Raw genomic sequence first — 16,102 nt, 5'->3', positions numbered from 1 at the left:
GTAGGAAAATGTACCATGGTTCTTGAGGAATTCATTGGTGAACATACATCAGTATTAATCTTTTCTAATCTAGTTTTTGCCCCAGATTAAATTACATCTGTCACCCTGGTACCTGATATGATGTTTGATCAGAGTTCTGATCTAATTCCTGCCGTTAAATTAAGAAGAAAACAGTTCAGAGATTTCACCTAGAGATCATGCTGTTTCCTGTGAGTAACTTGTTTTACTGCAGGAGCTGCTGATAATCTTTGATTATTTGCCTATTTGAGCCACAAGTGACTATCTGTGTCTCATGCCCTTTTACTGTTACACTTCCTGCTTTTGAGAAGGAGTCACCTACCTAATTCTGTACAGTGTAGGAGTATGTTTTACACCTCCTCATTCATTAGAAATATGAATGAAGTTAAAATGTTAATGAGGAGAAACATCCATGTTCCTGTTATACAGAAATTGCAATATTGGTCTTATATCGTATTTAATTTATTTTTTCTGTTTTATGTATTTCTGGTGTTTGAAATTACTTTCTATATACAAGCATTGTCGTGTAGAATTGCATATTGCATATTGAATATTGAATACAATATGTATTAAGACTTACAGAGCTGAAGTGTTTTGATTTATAATAGAGTTTCTTTCTTCAGATGTTACAGTAGGTCTAACCTTAAACTTGTATAGATTGTTGAAGTAATTTGTTAAAGAGAAAGTTTTTAACCTCATTAATGGAACGGAATATTCATTTGTTTTTGTGTTTACCTGGCTTTTTACTGTAAATGAGCAGTGGATGGAATGGTTTACTATCGGGAGTTGTTATTGAACAGATCGCAAAGCCTTTCTTTTTTTTTTTTTGGTCCAATAGGGAATTTCCAAAACTCACACTCTGCCACTGCAGTGTAATGTAAGATAGGTAAGTGGGTTTAGGCTGTGTGGGTGGGGACACTTCTTCGGTGCTGAAGTGTATGAAATGTCAAAAGATAAACCTGAGTTTGATCACATAGGCCATCATACCCCCCTCCCAAAAAAGTCTAGTCCTCAGTAAAATCTTTGTAAAAAGGTTATGGTTTTAAACTCGATATTAACAGTGAGAGAGTAGCAGCTGATGTGACACACTGGACTTTTTGAGGGAAGCAGGTAGTTAATTTTGTCTGGTGCTTTTAATCCATGGTACCAGCATGTCCTCATGATGGTATGTGTGCTTACATTAGAGAGAGAGCAGAGTAGTTTTCCCTGCTACATGTATAAAGCATGTACATTATTTATCTAATTGCTGTGATTTGTCTGCCTCCATCACTACTCCTGTAAGCATCTTTCTGGTTAACATGTTGCCCTGTGTGAGGGTGGGAGTTGAAAGGAAAAAAAAGGTTTCCTTTTTGCTACAGCTTCTGTGAAACGTGGAGCAGCCTTCCCTAATTTGTCAAAGACGTGTATGTTGGTAAGCACCAATTGTTCAGACCTGAGTGTAGTGTGCAACCTGCAACTTAATTAGTTTGCTAGATCAAAGACATTTTCTCAGTTAGCATCAAAACAACATACATTTTTTAGTTATTTTTTCCAATACATTCTTAAAGATAAAAGTCCATGTATCGGTGACTGAGTAATGGAAATCAGGCATGTGTATCGTTGACAGTAGAAACTTTTGGGTTTCTAAATATCCCTAACAAGTTTGACTGCAGCTTCGTTTCTGTAAGCAAATCTTTTCAGAATTGTACCCTGTTGAACAGCTCAGGATGATTTTGCTTTAGCTGTGCAGGAATTACAGATGAGACATGTAAGACTCAGAAACCAAGCAAATACATTAGTAGGCATAGGGGCAAAAGACCCAAAGAGACTATAGTACTGGGAAATTAGAAGGTTATTCAGTCTGAAGATAGGAAATACAGATGTAAATATAGAAAACTGGAAACTTTCATTGTTAGGTGCAAACTCCCAAAGGTTTCCTTGTGGTGAACAAAAGAGAACAAATCAGCTTAATAATATCAGAATTACTTGAGCACCTGTGAGGTAAAGGATAAGCAGCAAAAGAATGAGAGTATTGATGGATAGTGATTTTTCTGATTGTTAATATCCTCATGCTCATTCTTGCACGTGCCCCTGCAGTAGTGGATGAGACTTTGGCTTTTTAACCGGTCATTCTGTCTTCTGAGTGTATAGTGAATGAAGAACGTTTCTGCTTTTTCCATTACCGGGTACTGTTGCCATGCAAGCTCAGTGTCTGTAAGTTTTATCTTGGGAGTCTCCTCTGCTGTCTTATCTGAGCTCACAAAAATGAGTCTATTAGGATTTCTCCATCCTTTAAGGGCAGAGCAGTGGCTCTGTGGCTCAGGATCTGCGCCTGTGGCTGGAAGGTTACTGGTTCAAATCCCGCGTCCGACAGAGGAATCCTACTCCGTTGGGCCCCTGAGCAAGGCCCTTCACCCCAACTGCTCCAGGAGCGCCGTATAAATGGCTGACACTGTACTCTGACCCCAAGCTTCTCTCCCTGTCTGTGTGTCTGTGTCTCATGGAGATCAAGCTGGGGTATGCAAAAAGACAAATTCCTAATGCAAGAAATTGTATGTGGCCAATAAAGTGATCTTTTCACTTTCTCTGCATGGGTCAAGCCTGTGATCCCACCAGCACAGTTCTACAGTCCCTTCATGCTTGCAACAACAGCTTAGCACACATACTGATTATATACTTTACAGTTTAGTGGTTCCCAGCCCTGGTCCTAGAGGGACCCCTGTGTGGTCTGATTTTCACTCAAGCTTGCCTGTTGATCGCTGGCACTAATTGATACCTTCAACAGATCTGATTGCTTGTCTAGTCTTTTGTTTGCCTGGGTCCTCGGTTTCAAAGATGCCCCACTGCAAGTGTCTTTTTCCCACAGCTTCATCATACAGAGCTTGTTGCGGTTTTTCCTCAACTCCTTTAATAGGAGTTGCTCCCTTTCTTCTGTCTGGGGAGCTTAATCTTAATCTTGATCGAGTTCGGAAAAATTCAGAAAGTGGTACAGGGTTCATACCATTTATCCTATTTAACTTAAACTTAAGCCAAATTTTTTTTTTTAATGTCATTAGCCATTAAGATCTCGTGTGGCACAAAAAGCAGAAGAGACAGGAGGTTCCCCAATGCCAGAGTTGGGAAGTGATGCTGTATAGAGTCACCCAATTGTGTGTAGCCCTGGTCTTGTCTAACTAGAATCCGGGATGCTGCTAGGGTTTTTAGATTAATTTTTTGTGGCCTGCCAGGAGAGACTTCAGCTCAGGTTTACGAAATGTTGAAAACTTCATTCTATGCCCCTTCATTATATTTCTCATCAATTTCAAATCTTTTCACTGTAGAGAAACCTACAAAATTGTGAGAGTCGGCAAAGACCTTCCTGTTCATAAAGTTAAGAATTTGTCATTTTTTTCCCTGTCTTGGATTTTGTTTCATGTTTCTTAAATGGCACAAAGTGAGACGATATTGTGGGATGATGTAATTACACTCCATGCAGAATATTAGTCCTGTCCACTACTGCCCTTCGGATCTGTGCTGTTTGTGGAGTAGCAACACCGGCGTTTAAAAAAAACAACTTGAAAAAGTGACACCTTGCTCACCTGCAGTGGTCTTCTAATGCAGATGAGTATATATGTCATAAGGAAAAATAATGCTGTATTGCCCATGAGATGTGGCCATGCTTAATAAGGTAGCCTTCTCTTGTAGTGTGAGATTCCTGTGTTAAACAGGCCTGTTACTTTACCAAAAAGTCCAATTCAGTTTTGTGCCAGTATAGTTCCGTGACCTGATACTGTATGTGCTGGAAGCCCATATTAAGATTTTGAATTTCATCTTAATGCCAGAGGACCCAGGCACTGGGAATTTTGAACATTACAGCAAAGTGTATATCAAATGATTAAACCGGATTCATATGGCATGGTTAAGTTTTTTGGTATAGCTTCAGTGCAGTGCAAAGTTAAGGTGAAACTCTTGTGGTTTTGATTTAAAGGAAGTTGTGATCAATGTGAGACACTTTGGACGCTTCAAAAAAAGACAGGACTTCTCTCCTGGTTTCAAGTATATATGAGACTTTTCACTTTTCTCTAAAAAAATAATCAATCAGGTAAGACAAGCAAATTGTTCAGTTAAGTCCAAAGTATGCCTGTATTTTTTTTTCTTCTTCAAAGTCATTTAAAAAAGAGTCTGAGCAGAGACCATCCTAGAAAAAGAAGAGTTTCATTTTATTTCCTCTGCAGAGTCGCAAATATGTCCATCACCTGGAAGAGATTGAAATATGAAATATTAAAATGCAATTATCGTATAATTTCATACATAACATTTGAAGTACACTCCATTTACTGAGTGATGTGATAACTACCAAAAAAGAGCACAATTAGTTTTTAACACATGTAACATAACTTCCAAAATAACATCACCAGAATAATGTCCTTTATCCGAGGCTGTGAATGCAAAGATGAGTAATCATACTGACACACACTAAAAACTGTTTATCAAGCTGTCGTCTTGTCTATAGGAATTATCTGTTTTTCTGTGTCTTTGTGACTGTATTTGCACCATATGTATGTGTAATAATTTGATTTGTTTCAAAACAAGGAGCTTTTTTGTTAACTGTGAACTTCTTCGTGTTGCTTATGTGTTGTATGTGTCTATGCTTTTTTTTGCCATTTTCATTTGATCACAATATTAAGTTACTTAAGGTAGCATGTCCTTCTGTATGTTCTTAAGCACTGTGGTTTGAAATACAGAGGTTTTTCCTCTGTGTGCATTGTCCCTTGTGTTGTTACGTATAAAGAAAGAGGAACATTTGACCATATGAACCACGGCTGCAAGGATATGGGACTTTCACCAGATAGCTTGATCAGTTTCCGCTACAACAAACCTGTGGTAACTTTCGTTGCTTTAAGTTTTCTGAATTAAATACTATTCTTATTTAAATAGTCTTTCTTTTTACTGTGATCTTCACTCCAGGTTTGTATTAATTACATACTTGTAAACACCATATTGACACCCGAAGAAGGCTCCACAGCTGAAACGTTGTGATTTCTTTCTTCTCTTTTCAGCATGGAATATACAGTACCTATTACTTGTTCCTTTTCAACCTTATAGATGCTGCAAAAAGACATGAGGTGGACAGTTTTAGAAATAGATTGTACCTTCTTTTTTATATCATAGATTTTCACAGGAATGACCAGCTAGGCAAATAAAAACATAGCAGGGATGACAGCTGAAATTCACCTGTGATAATAATGAGAAACATTTCTACCCTACCGCAGTACCCATCCTCAACAGCTAATTGCAATGCCTCAGACTCAATACACATCTGCACTGTGCACTTTTTGCATGGTCTCCCATGTTTTCTACAGTACTACATATTTATTGTTCTGTTTTTATTATTTTTTATTTATATACTGTCTACATTGTGCAGTGTTGTCTGCAGTACTGTCTATATCCCGTGAGATCAGCTCAAATAAGAATTCCAATGTACATAATCCAGTGGCAATAAACTCCTCAACTACTCTATTGTACATTTATTTCCAGAGTCTTTGGTTTCTTCTCTAATTACCATTATATTTAATTTTTAAACCTATATAAAGACAATGTATAAGAAGCTCATGTTGCACATTTCTAGACAGTGGAGAATTCTCTTTTATATTCCATTGTGCAGATATGCCTTGCTGAAAGGACTGTTTTGTTCAGTCTGTCTCTTTGATTAAAGTGTCTTCAATGGTCCATTTCTGTGTTGTTCTGCACATGTAGACAGAGGCAGGTGACCAGTTTGTGGAACTCTCTCTGCAGGTGTAAGAAACTACCTGAAGGAAGCTTTAGTGAATATCATCACTGTTCACGCAGAGGTAAGAAATATGTTTTCTATAGGCAATCTCGTGCTTGTGAAGATTAGTCACTAAATTGTCCCTTTGTGCTTTTCTGTGTGTGCGTTCTTGTGCCCAGAGACTGAGTGGTGACCTGTCCAGGGTAAAGTCAACCTTGTACCCTATGTTTCTTAAACAGGATCTAAGAGAGTCACATTCAGCTTTCTCGTTCATTAAAGAATGCAGAGGTTACTTTCCTCATGTATATCTACATTACAAATTTGTACTATGCTTTACCTTTAGGATTGCGGTAAATTCGAAGTTGGCTTGATAGAAACCTTTGACTGTATCAGACTGTAAAATGACATGGCTGGATGACATGTGACTCTCGTCTCTTTTTTTACTCTGCAAAACACAAAACGGACCTTAAGAAGTTTCTAACATCACGCCAGATCTATATTTTTATACAGTTGAAGGGGTTTTTTTGGGGGCCCCCGTAGGTTTGCACATTTTTTAGCTTTTAACATTTTTCAGCTGCTAATTCTGATCCGAAACCCCTTTGAGTTACTTCAAAACCCTGAAGAGTTTCAATGTTGACAAGACGATTCCCTTGGTAACAGCGTGCCTTACTATACTGTACAGTCGGAATAAAACCGCTGCCGGACGTACCTGTTGCCTAATGTCTCCACGGACCGACCTGAACCAGCAGCAGAAATGTGTTCAGCAACAAAAATAATGCTCTAACCCCTCAGGTGTTCACGGTTTCCAAAGAGCTGGTCCCGCGGGTGCTGTCCCGCATCGTGGAGGCAGTGGCCGAGGAGATGAGCCGTCTGATGCAGTGTGTGTCCTCCTTCAGCAAGAATGGGGCTCTGCAGGTACCCCTTCCACTTCAGTCCTCAAATTCCGAGGCTGGCCCCCCCAGGGAGGGACCCCTAGAAAAGGGGTGCCTGAACCAGGCTTCTCACTCGAAGCTCGGCTTGGCTTTACTTGGTGGCGCTGAAGATCTTTACTCTGCAGTGATTCAAGTGGGAATTGCGGTCGCTAGATTTACAGAGCTTTTGTCTCGAAGCACTTAGTAAATTAGCTGGGCTCTGGCAGTCAGAGGAGTGTGTGTATCAACACTGAAAATTACTGAGGTTTCATCCTGCAGCTGGGTTAAAGTTCGATGTATTTGAGCTGCAGCATTGACACAAACGAGGTCCAGTGTTTCATGCACTGTCCGTCCAAACCATTTATTGGGGTGATGAGAAGATATGTGCAGTAGGCAGGGTTGTCCCAGGAATTTGGAGCTTGAATCAATTGATTCTAGGTTACACAGAGCACTATGAAAGATTATCAGTTGATTATTGTATCTGATTTCTAATACCCTGGGTCCCATCCGTGTTGAAGATTTCTTCATTGATAGTGGAGTTACAGTGACACATTAGGCCAAAAGTGTACATTTGGTTACAGATGTTTTTACATGCTTAATGTATTGTGTCATATTCACATATCTTCTGTAAAGCTTCAGGTTCAGTCTTGAACTTGGCAATTAAATCTACCAGACAGTGTTTTATTAAAATACCATGCATTATCTTCTAGTCACAAAACATTTGCTAATGTTAAACTTAAAATTCACCTGAAAAAATTGCAGGTGGGATAGCATCGTGAAATCATGCAAACTGGAAAAAATCTACAAACTAATTTCCTGTTAACCTGACACCTATCCACTTGAGAAATGTGTTTGGTTCCTCCTTTGGCAACTTATCTTTGCGTTTGTCTTAAGTGTTTTTATTTCTGAGAAAACTGCCTTTGGTTCACCAAGTTATGTGTTTGCCTGCTGAAAGAGTCCCACAAAACATGCCTGATAATGGCACACACAGTAGTCCCCATTAATCATATCTCTGTATAGCAATCAGTGTCCTTTCCATTGCCTGATCTGTTGTGGATGAAACGTTTTATCGTTTTCTGTATCGACCTTTTCTCCAGGCACGGCTGGAAATCTGTTCCCTGAAAGATGCCATAACGTACTACCTAACCCCAGACAGCAGGTAAGATGAGTAAGACTCTCTAGCTTCACAGATCCAGAAGCACAAACCAAAAACATCATCGTTATCAAAACCTTTTCTGACCATAAAAAACATACTATAGTTTATAGTCAGAACATTTTTAAAACCATTATCCCATCAATAGGATTCAGCTTCATGCAGTGATCTTGCATTACAACACAACTGTTCACTGCTGTTTTTGTTTTATATTCAGTGTTTTACTGTATGTTATTTCCTTATTTGTTTGTTTTTTAAAGAAATAAAAAATGATGTTTTCGCTTCTCATTTTTCTACTGCATATTTCAAAAACCAGAAGGAGTTGTTTAGGGGATGCTCGTTGTAATAAAGGGTATTCATTATTTGAATTTTGCTGAAAATGTGCTGTGCCTATTATAATGAACTGCTGTTTTCTGCATTCCCTTAAAAAGGCTGGTGCTCTAGCATTATTTTCGGGCTATTTATACACACTTCACGGGTATATTTATGTGAATTATGAGATACTTTTTTTTATCCTATGCCAGTGATGGCTTTCTGTTAGTATTTTCCATTGTAATATACAGGTTTTTGTACATTACATGCTCAAGCATGAGTATTCTAAGCAATAAGTGCTAATATACTTTACTCCCTCAAAATATAACGAAAGTAGCCTTTAGCTGGACTTTCGTGAGCTGCAGGTTGCTCTTTGGTTAGGTCTCAGATGAGTCTCATGGTCCTCTGGATGTATCTGGTTCTGAGGTTAGCCTCTTCCCTGTGTCCCAGATCACACACAGACAACCTCCTGTTGTATCGATGGGAAGTGAAACTGTTCTCTCCAGAGCTCAGGCCTCCTGTGTGTGATGCAGTACCTGTTAACTGTAAACTGTGCTATTTTTACAACTGCAGAGCTGCGGCACTGGCAGTTGAGAATGTTTCTGCGCACCTCTGTTGTGCTATTAAAGCACCCTTAATATGATTCTTTACATATATTTTTGGGGATAAGTTCTTGAATTAGCAGGAACATCCTTTCATTTTAGAGAGGCGCTCCAAGGAATACAGAGCCCTTTAAGCTGTCAAAACGGCGGATGAAATTTCGTCGTGACAGTGCAGGTTTAACGCTTCAGCAAAGACTGCACCATACCGTTTAAACGTTTAAAAAAACGCGTACCAAGAGGAAGGAAGATATTGAAAGACCAATTGATAGTGTTCGTCCCTGTTTGTTCTGATCCCTGTGTTTACTGGGGATGAGAGGAACCTCTTTCTGGGTTGCCTCAGTTATGCCTCTGTGTTTCTCGGACCATGCAGCTACTTTCTTCTCATTACTGGAAAAGTTTACAAGCACTTTCTTTCCCATATTTAAGGACTGATTCAAATATACTTCTCAATGTGACGTATCTCTTAACGTGCACACGGTTCTTCTGTATTGAAGAAGGCAGCTGCTTATTTTTATAGATGAAGCAGTCGCCTGTTCTGGGATGCGGAGTTTCAAGTAAACCTAGGGACTACAGAGATGAAGAGGGAAGAATTTTGTGCTTTTCCCAAGTTTTGAAAGCAACTGCACGTTATGCAATAATGTGGACCATGTTTATACAGAACAAATGACCACTTCAGCTTTGCTTGAGTGATGGATTTAGGCACGTACCATATAACGATCTTAAACTTTTCGTACTTCCATTTGTCACAGACCTCCTGAGGCAATTTACTCCTGGAATGGTGTCCCCTTAAACATTTTGTAAAAACTCTATACATACAATATAGAGTGTATAGGCCTGGTTTAGGGCTTAAATTGAAGCTTAACATCTGACATTGCAGCAGCAGGACTTGCGTTTCTTCACACAGCAATCGTTCCTTGGTGTCTAAGCCCTCTACTTCATTGATCCACTTTAATTTACTGTGTGTAGTACTTACCCTCCCTTCAACTTCTCAGTATTTTACCAACCTCTTGTGTGCTTGCAGCCGTAGCTTCAAGCAAGCTCTAGAAGTCTTACCCCAGCTGCACAGTGGAGCAGACAAAAAGTAAGAATCTCGAATTGCACTTTGCGTTTCACAGCCTGTCACTGACATCGTTGTTTAAGTGAGGAGCAGCTATACAGTACATCACGTTTTAAGAAGTGACGTTGTGGTCTCGTAAATGAGAAGTTTTCTGAGCTTTGCAGCTTATACAAAACTAATCTCGGTATTTTGTATCGTACGGTAATAACTTTGTTATTTTTTTCTCTTCTCCTCTTATTTGCTGATTTACCAGCTGTTTAGCTTATGTTTCCTTTTTTCAAATCCTGTCCTCTAGAACACAAGAGCACAACTCCAGTGTCTTTACATCATCAACAGCTATCAGCTTTGAAAGCTGTTAAATTAGTTCAGTGAAGTTCATCATTAGCTCAGTTAGGCCATTAGGAACAGAGGTGGAATTGGCCCCTTAGGGATGCACCAGGGCTCTGCACCAGGGCTCTGCACCAGGGCTCTGCACCAGGGCTCTGCACCAGGGCTCTCCAGTGCTGATCCTGAAGGCCCACACACCTGCTGGCTCTCAGGTGGACCATTGCACCCACGATTCACTGAATTAGGATTGATGTCAACTGTATGACTGTTGTCAGACCTCTTCAATGTTAGAGTGGCCTTTTAGCAATTGCATTCAATGCAGTTAAGTAAAATGAAATCCCAGGCATTCTAGTAGAAAAAAAGCCTGTTAATTGGAATAAGGGTTCAGTCAGGTCATCAGCAGAATTGTTTCAGGCCTGGAGCTGTGCACACCATGCTTCAGCAATGGGCTTCAGTGATCTCTCTCTTTCTCGCCTCACTTCCGCACGATGAGCTTTTTTTCCATTGCATTATGCTGCAGTTTCACGTCCTTTCTTTGCCAGGTCTGAACTATAAATGTGATTGTTACCTCTGTTGTTTTTCCTGGTTCAAGGTTTTAGTTGTGCAGTACACTGCTAGCTTGGCAACAGTATAAGGAGAAGATGTGGTAAGACAGCCCATCATTGAAAAAAACAAAGTAGCATCGCAAAGATGAGAAGACAAGCATACCCATGCAATGCTATTCAATCCAGAGTGATTTTTTTTACTGTTATTAAATGTGATACCTTCACTGGTAATGTTCCAGTTCAGTCTGCAGTCGTTTTGTTAAAAAAACATTTGAAAGCTGTTTCTGTATCTCTCAGGTCAAAGAACATTACAGGGAATAGTCAAATCATCACAGTGAACGTAATGGAAAAATACTCCTTTATATATCACATCCACAAGGCACATTGCAGTTTTAATTTGAGAGATTCAGAAATTTAGGTTTATACACCTTTATGTTTCAACATTTAAATGTTGATAATGTCGTGATTGTGGATTGACTCTACATATTGAAGGGGAATCATTTAAGGTTTATGTATTAGTCTATGTAATAATAAACGTTCACTTGGGATTGTGTGCTATTTTATGGATGTGTTCTTCTTCTTGAAGAAGACTGTCGTGCAATTTAATGAAAGTCCTATATAAATGGAAAAAATGAAAAATTCTGCTCTGGAAATGAATGACTTACCTTACAGCCCCAGAAAAGAATTGCTATAAAGACGCTTGATTCTGAAGATTGATATTTTTTGAATGAGCTCTTTGTAAACACATTCTCTCTCTCTCTCTCTTTCAATAGGTTACTGGAGGAACAGCTCAACAAGTTTAAGAGCAGCATGTATTTGCAGCTGACTTGCTTTCAACCTCTCTCTGTTCTCCCAGTAAAAACATAGTTACTGTACCATTGTGCCTCACGTACACATTTCACTCCTGTGATGCTGAAGAAAATGTACATCAATCTGCTATTAAACCGTATGATTTCTGTCATTCTGCCATTCATTCACACCAATTCAAATTGGTGAACCTAACAATATTTCAGATTTAATCTCTTCATTAGTAGTAGAAATTAAAAAGTTCACATAAAAGCTTTATTTAGCACTGAAACATACTGTATGTGTGATTAAGGTGTAGTTGTGGTGGCTTCATAAGCAGCTGTTAAACTCTTCAGTTTTGAGTGAAAAAAGGTCTCCTTTAACTATGCGTTTGCTTGAAAATCAATTGCATGTTTGTCTTAGAGCTGCAAAAGCTGGCAGATTTCACTAGTCCACAAGTTCACTAGAAGCCAGTAACCAACCGACCACTTTCCATTAGATGACAGTAAGCTCATTTGTATTTGTTCCCTACCCTCAAGAAGCTACTTGTGGTTTTTCTGATAACTTAAATAACAGTTTACAATGGAAAAATCTCAGTACATCCATAAACAATCTCTTAAGTCTCCAGGGGAAAAAAAAACTTCTTGTATTCAATTTGGAAAATATCCAGAGGTGTTTTTTTATTACTTTGTTTTTCACTTAAAGTAAGTAGGTTTTTATCTTCAAGGTAAAATGAGAGACATTGCTACTCTGCAGCAGATAAACCTGAAACCATGGAATGCAATGATATTTCTGTACATTCATTTCCTCCCAGGAGACTTCTCATACTGCTTGTGTTGTTACTAAGTACCGCTTAGTAAGTTGTTACTGTTACTAAGTTTTCATCCTCCTCTACGATCATTTCAAAGTCCTGTGGATCTTTACCTTTTCATTTTGCAATCGTAATTTTATGTTTATCCTTTTTTGTGCATCGGAAGAATGACAACTAAACTGCAGCAATTTATAATAAACAATATAGATGACTGAACGATGGGTGCACTGTCTAACTTTAGATTCCTTAAAAATAACTGAGTGTATTGCAAGGATGTTTCTGTTTCATGCAGATTAACCTGCACATTTCGTTGCTGCCTATGACATGGATACAAAATTCAGAAATATCACAATCAATGTGATGAATGTGTCATTTAAAAAAAAGAAGAAGCTCGGCAAAACGTTTTGAATCGGTAAATTTCACAGAGACATTGGAGAGCAGTGCAACACCACACACCTTTACAAACATGCCTTCTACGGCAGCCTCCCAGTAGACTATTGGTTTTGTAAGTCGACTGTCCCTCTGATTTATTTCTTGTAGCCCCGGTTTAACCTCCCTTCTGTAAAATACAGACTAAGAAGTCTTTTAACTGTTAACATAGATATAACATAGAGATAAAAAGAAATCTGATTCTCTAGAACCTCCCCCCTACACATACACAGCAAGGAGAATTAGTTTAGCATAAGCTGACTGATAAAAAGCGTATTAACCATTTAAATCAAGGAGAAAAAAATTACAGATATACATATCTGCAAATGTTTTTTCATGCGGTAAGAATGTATTTATATATACATTGAACATATATTGATTTAGGTGGGTTTCAACTGTTGGACAGTTACTCGGCAGTGCCAGTTTGGAGAAGACTAGAAGACTCCTAGTACACTAACTGAAGACACAGGGTGCCATCCTGATAGGATGGCATGTTTGGGGCTTAAGTAACTGCAGTGCTGAGGGTTAGCATGTAGAAGCACCCACTCAGTGCTGCTTAGCACTTTCTAAAATACATGCGCATCCAGCCATAGTCAAAAGCAAGTAATTTAAATGTGATGATATGAATAAATGTCAGCAGTTCACGTGTTGAGTTGTTTTTTTTTTATTTTAAATCCCGAGTTCTTTTTTTTGCACGCTCACTCTGGCAGTGTTCCCTCTGAGCCGTGCGCGTGTGCGCATGCACACAGGTTATGAAATCAGTGCATACAGGAAATTGAACTGCGCACAAAAAATTGAATTAAAAAAAAATAAAACAGACATGGTTGTCAATTTAAAAATGCTCAATTGAGCACATGAGACTGGCTGCAAGAGGCCCAACTTGGCGGTGTGCATTATTACTGCTGCTGGATCATCGATACCTCTGCTCTCGTAGTCTCGAACCTCCCTGCACCTGCTCGCTCGACACTATGACTGGGCTCGCTGAATCACTGTCCCGGTCTTTTGGACCTCTATGTTTCTATGAGAATGACTATATTAAAAATAATTTCAGGTTTACAATTTTACATACACTCAATTTAGTGCACACAAGTGTTTGTCACTGGGAAAAAAAATTGCACAACTTGACATTTTTGCGCACACGGGCCATTACAAATTAGAGGGAACATTGCACTGTGGTGTCATGAACTGCATCAAACACAGTTCTAACACCAAACAAAAGTTTAAGTACAAGCAGAGAACAAGAGCAGATTTTTTTAAGTAAAGCAGAGCTCTGAACACCCAACTAAAGTACTTGCATTTGGCTGTCAAGTATGCATTCCTACCCTTTCTCATCTGCTGTTTAAGCTGGTGAGCTGTTGTTCTTCAGAAAGTGTGCCTGATAGAACTAAATTCAGTCATGTATCATATTTGAGCAACAGCAGAGAAAGGAGCAGGTATACTATGAGGTGATGGGGACTATTTGCATCTTCTTTGCTTTATTTCAACGCACTGCAGTAAACGAAATAGCATTTTACATTCTGGTCTCATGAAGTGGATCCAAAAATCATTTACTTTTCATGAAAAAGATTATAAGCCTTCGTTCAATCATTGCAACTACTCACATGATCCTTATTAAGGATTTTATTTCTCTTCTTACTCCAAAGAATAGAGATCCACTTGCAACACAACCCTGTTGTAGTGGTGAACACACAGTTAGTTGTGTGATAATCTAGTTATCTTTGCTTAAAAACCAAGGGGAAATTTGATTTTTTTTTTCAGTTCTGTCACCAAAGGTTCCCACCTACTCAGTTGGGAAAAGGTTGATCAGAAAGGTATATATCCCACTGAGATTTAGAGAAACAATTTAGTAGTGGTGTTCCATTTAAAGTGTGTTATTAACATGAGTGAGCACTTGGTAATTAGGGTTCTCCTTTTTAAACTCGCTAGTTTGGAACTGATAATGAAGCTGTTCAGCAACACTCAAAAAGCAGTGGTTACGTCAAATGGAAATGATCAGTGTAGAATTACCAGTTTCAATAATGGACTCACAAAGGTGGATACAGAAAAAAATGTAAGTTTCTTCATTGCATATTGCCCCTTGCAGATGAGCTGAGATCACAGATTCATCTCTCAGCAGGCTTTTTTTCATTCTAAGAGCAATGGCGTCTCTTAGTAAGGCATTCTTTGGTGTCAGAAATGCAGCTGCTTTTTGGAATGGCGGCATGCGTGGTGGCCAACCTGCAGAAGAAAAGAAAAAACGTAAAACAAGATTAAAACTTCGAGTTAACTCTTTGGGTATGCTCAACATTTTTCCTTGTACAGTATATGCAATACCTGCAGTTTCTGGTTTTCAGTTCCTGTTAGGCCCTGAACTTTCAAAGCCTCCTGGTGTACAAATTTGTATGCAAATCTGTTAACTGGACATTTTTACTGGCTAGAACTAATAAATCAGCCCAACCTCTGTGTGCGTTTTATATTTTTACAAGTATTACAATATGTCGCTTTTACAGATTTGCTCATATTTCACCTGTCAGCCTGGTGACTCGTTGGGCTTTTTTTCTTCCCCTCCCAAACCGTTGGCATCTACATAGATCGAATGTCTTTTACAATCAGCTTGGACAGTTGTAAGTAACTTAATGACAGTTTCTCTTCCTGTAATCACCCGTTAATTCCAAGCACCACACTTCATATAACCTGACACATTTTCTTGAACTGTGATGATGAACAAGTAGTTGTGACTCATGATCAAACCGATGGTTTGGAGAGCTTATACTCACAGAGGGTTCCACTGAATCTCTTTCTGTTTCTGACCTTTAAATTTATAAATAAATGTATTGAAACCCCTAACCCACATGTTGCATAATGAAATTGAGAAGTTATCTGTCTGTCCAAGGGACTGAACAATAAGATGTGCATCGTCTCCAGGCTTGCTGAGAAAAGAAGAAGTGGGAATATCTGAGTTTTAAAGGTTGTAAAACAATACACCTAGCTCAGACTCAGAACATTTACAGTTGTACACTGAAATGACTAGAAGGTAGTGAGACATCTTCTTGTACCAGTTTCAAATCATAACTCGCTGTTACTAATTGTTGTGGGTATTTTGATTTTATTTAGAGAAAGTAAAGACTTAGGTGAATAGAAAACCTAATGAAATTCAGCAAGTTCACACATTGTAATTTGTGATGAGTCTGTGAGTTCAGTTTAACTGTCTTAAGCATCCCCTTGATTGAGTTCAGCAGGTGTCTTCCTTTACCTGCATTTTTTTATTCTGCAGTTATATTTTCTTATATCCAATGGTGCACATTAGCAAAAGGCAAGCCTGCGATCACCGTGGTGAATCTTACTCTGTTCTGTCAATGAGATGATGATGTCAAGACAAAGTACTGTCTGTAAAGCAGTCATAAGGTTTTGTTAACCTTTGAGCTTTTTGATGGCAACACGAAA

The 16,102-nt window shown here is 38.8% G+C and overlaps 1 protein-coding gene across 3 annotated transcripts in view; it reads left to right on the top strand.

Annotated features, from left to right (window-relative positions):
• The window catches only part of exoc2 (exocyst complex component 2), a 107,217-nt gene extending 94,751 nt beyond the window's left edge, over positions 1-12,466 (top strand). For all 3 annotated transcript variants that reach the window (XM_069190917.1, XM_069190915.1, XM_069190916.1), the window contains 5 exons: positions 5,773-5,828; positions 6,539-6,661; positions 7,755-7,816; positions 9,746-9,805; positions 11,427-12,466. In XM_069190917.1, coding sequence (XP_069047018.1) covers positions 5,773-5,828; positions 6,539-6,661; positions 7,755-7,816; positions 9,746-9,805; positions 11,427-11,520 — 395 coding nt within the window. In that variant the 3' untranslated portion in view covers positions 11,521-12,466. The remainder of the gene's footprint in view (positions 1-5,772; positions 5,829-6,538; positions 6,662-7,754; positions 7,817-9,745; positions 9,806-11,426) is intronic.
• The last annotated feature ends 3,636 nt before the right edge of the window (positions 12,467-16,102 follow it).

The sequence above is a fragment of the Lepisosteus oculatus genome, chromosome 6 (assembly GCF_040954835.1).
Source record: "Lepisosteus oculatus isolate fLepOcu1 chromosome 6, fLepOcu1.hap2, whole genome shotgun sequence".
Lineage (NCBI taxonomy): Eukaryota > Metazoa > Chordata > Actinopteri > Semionotiformes > Lepisosteidae > Lepisosteus > Lepisosteus oculatus.
This window is presented reverse-complemented; position numbering and strand designations above follow the sequence as displayed.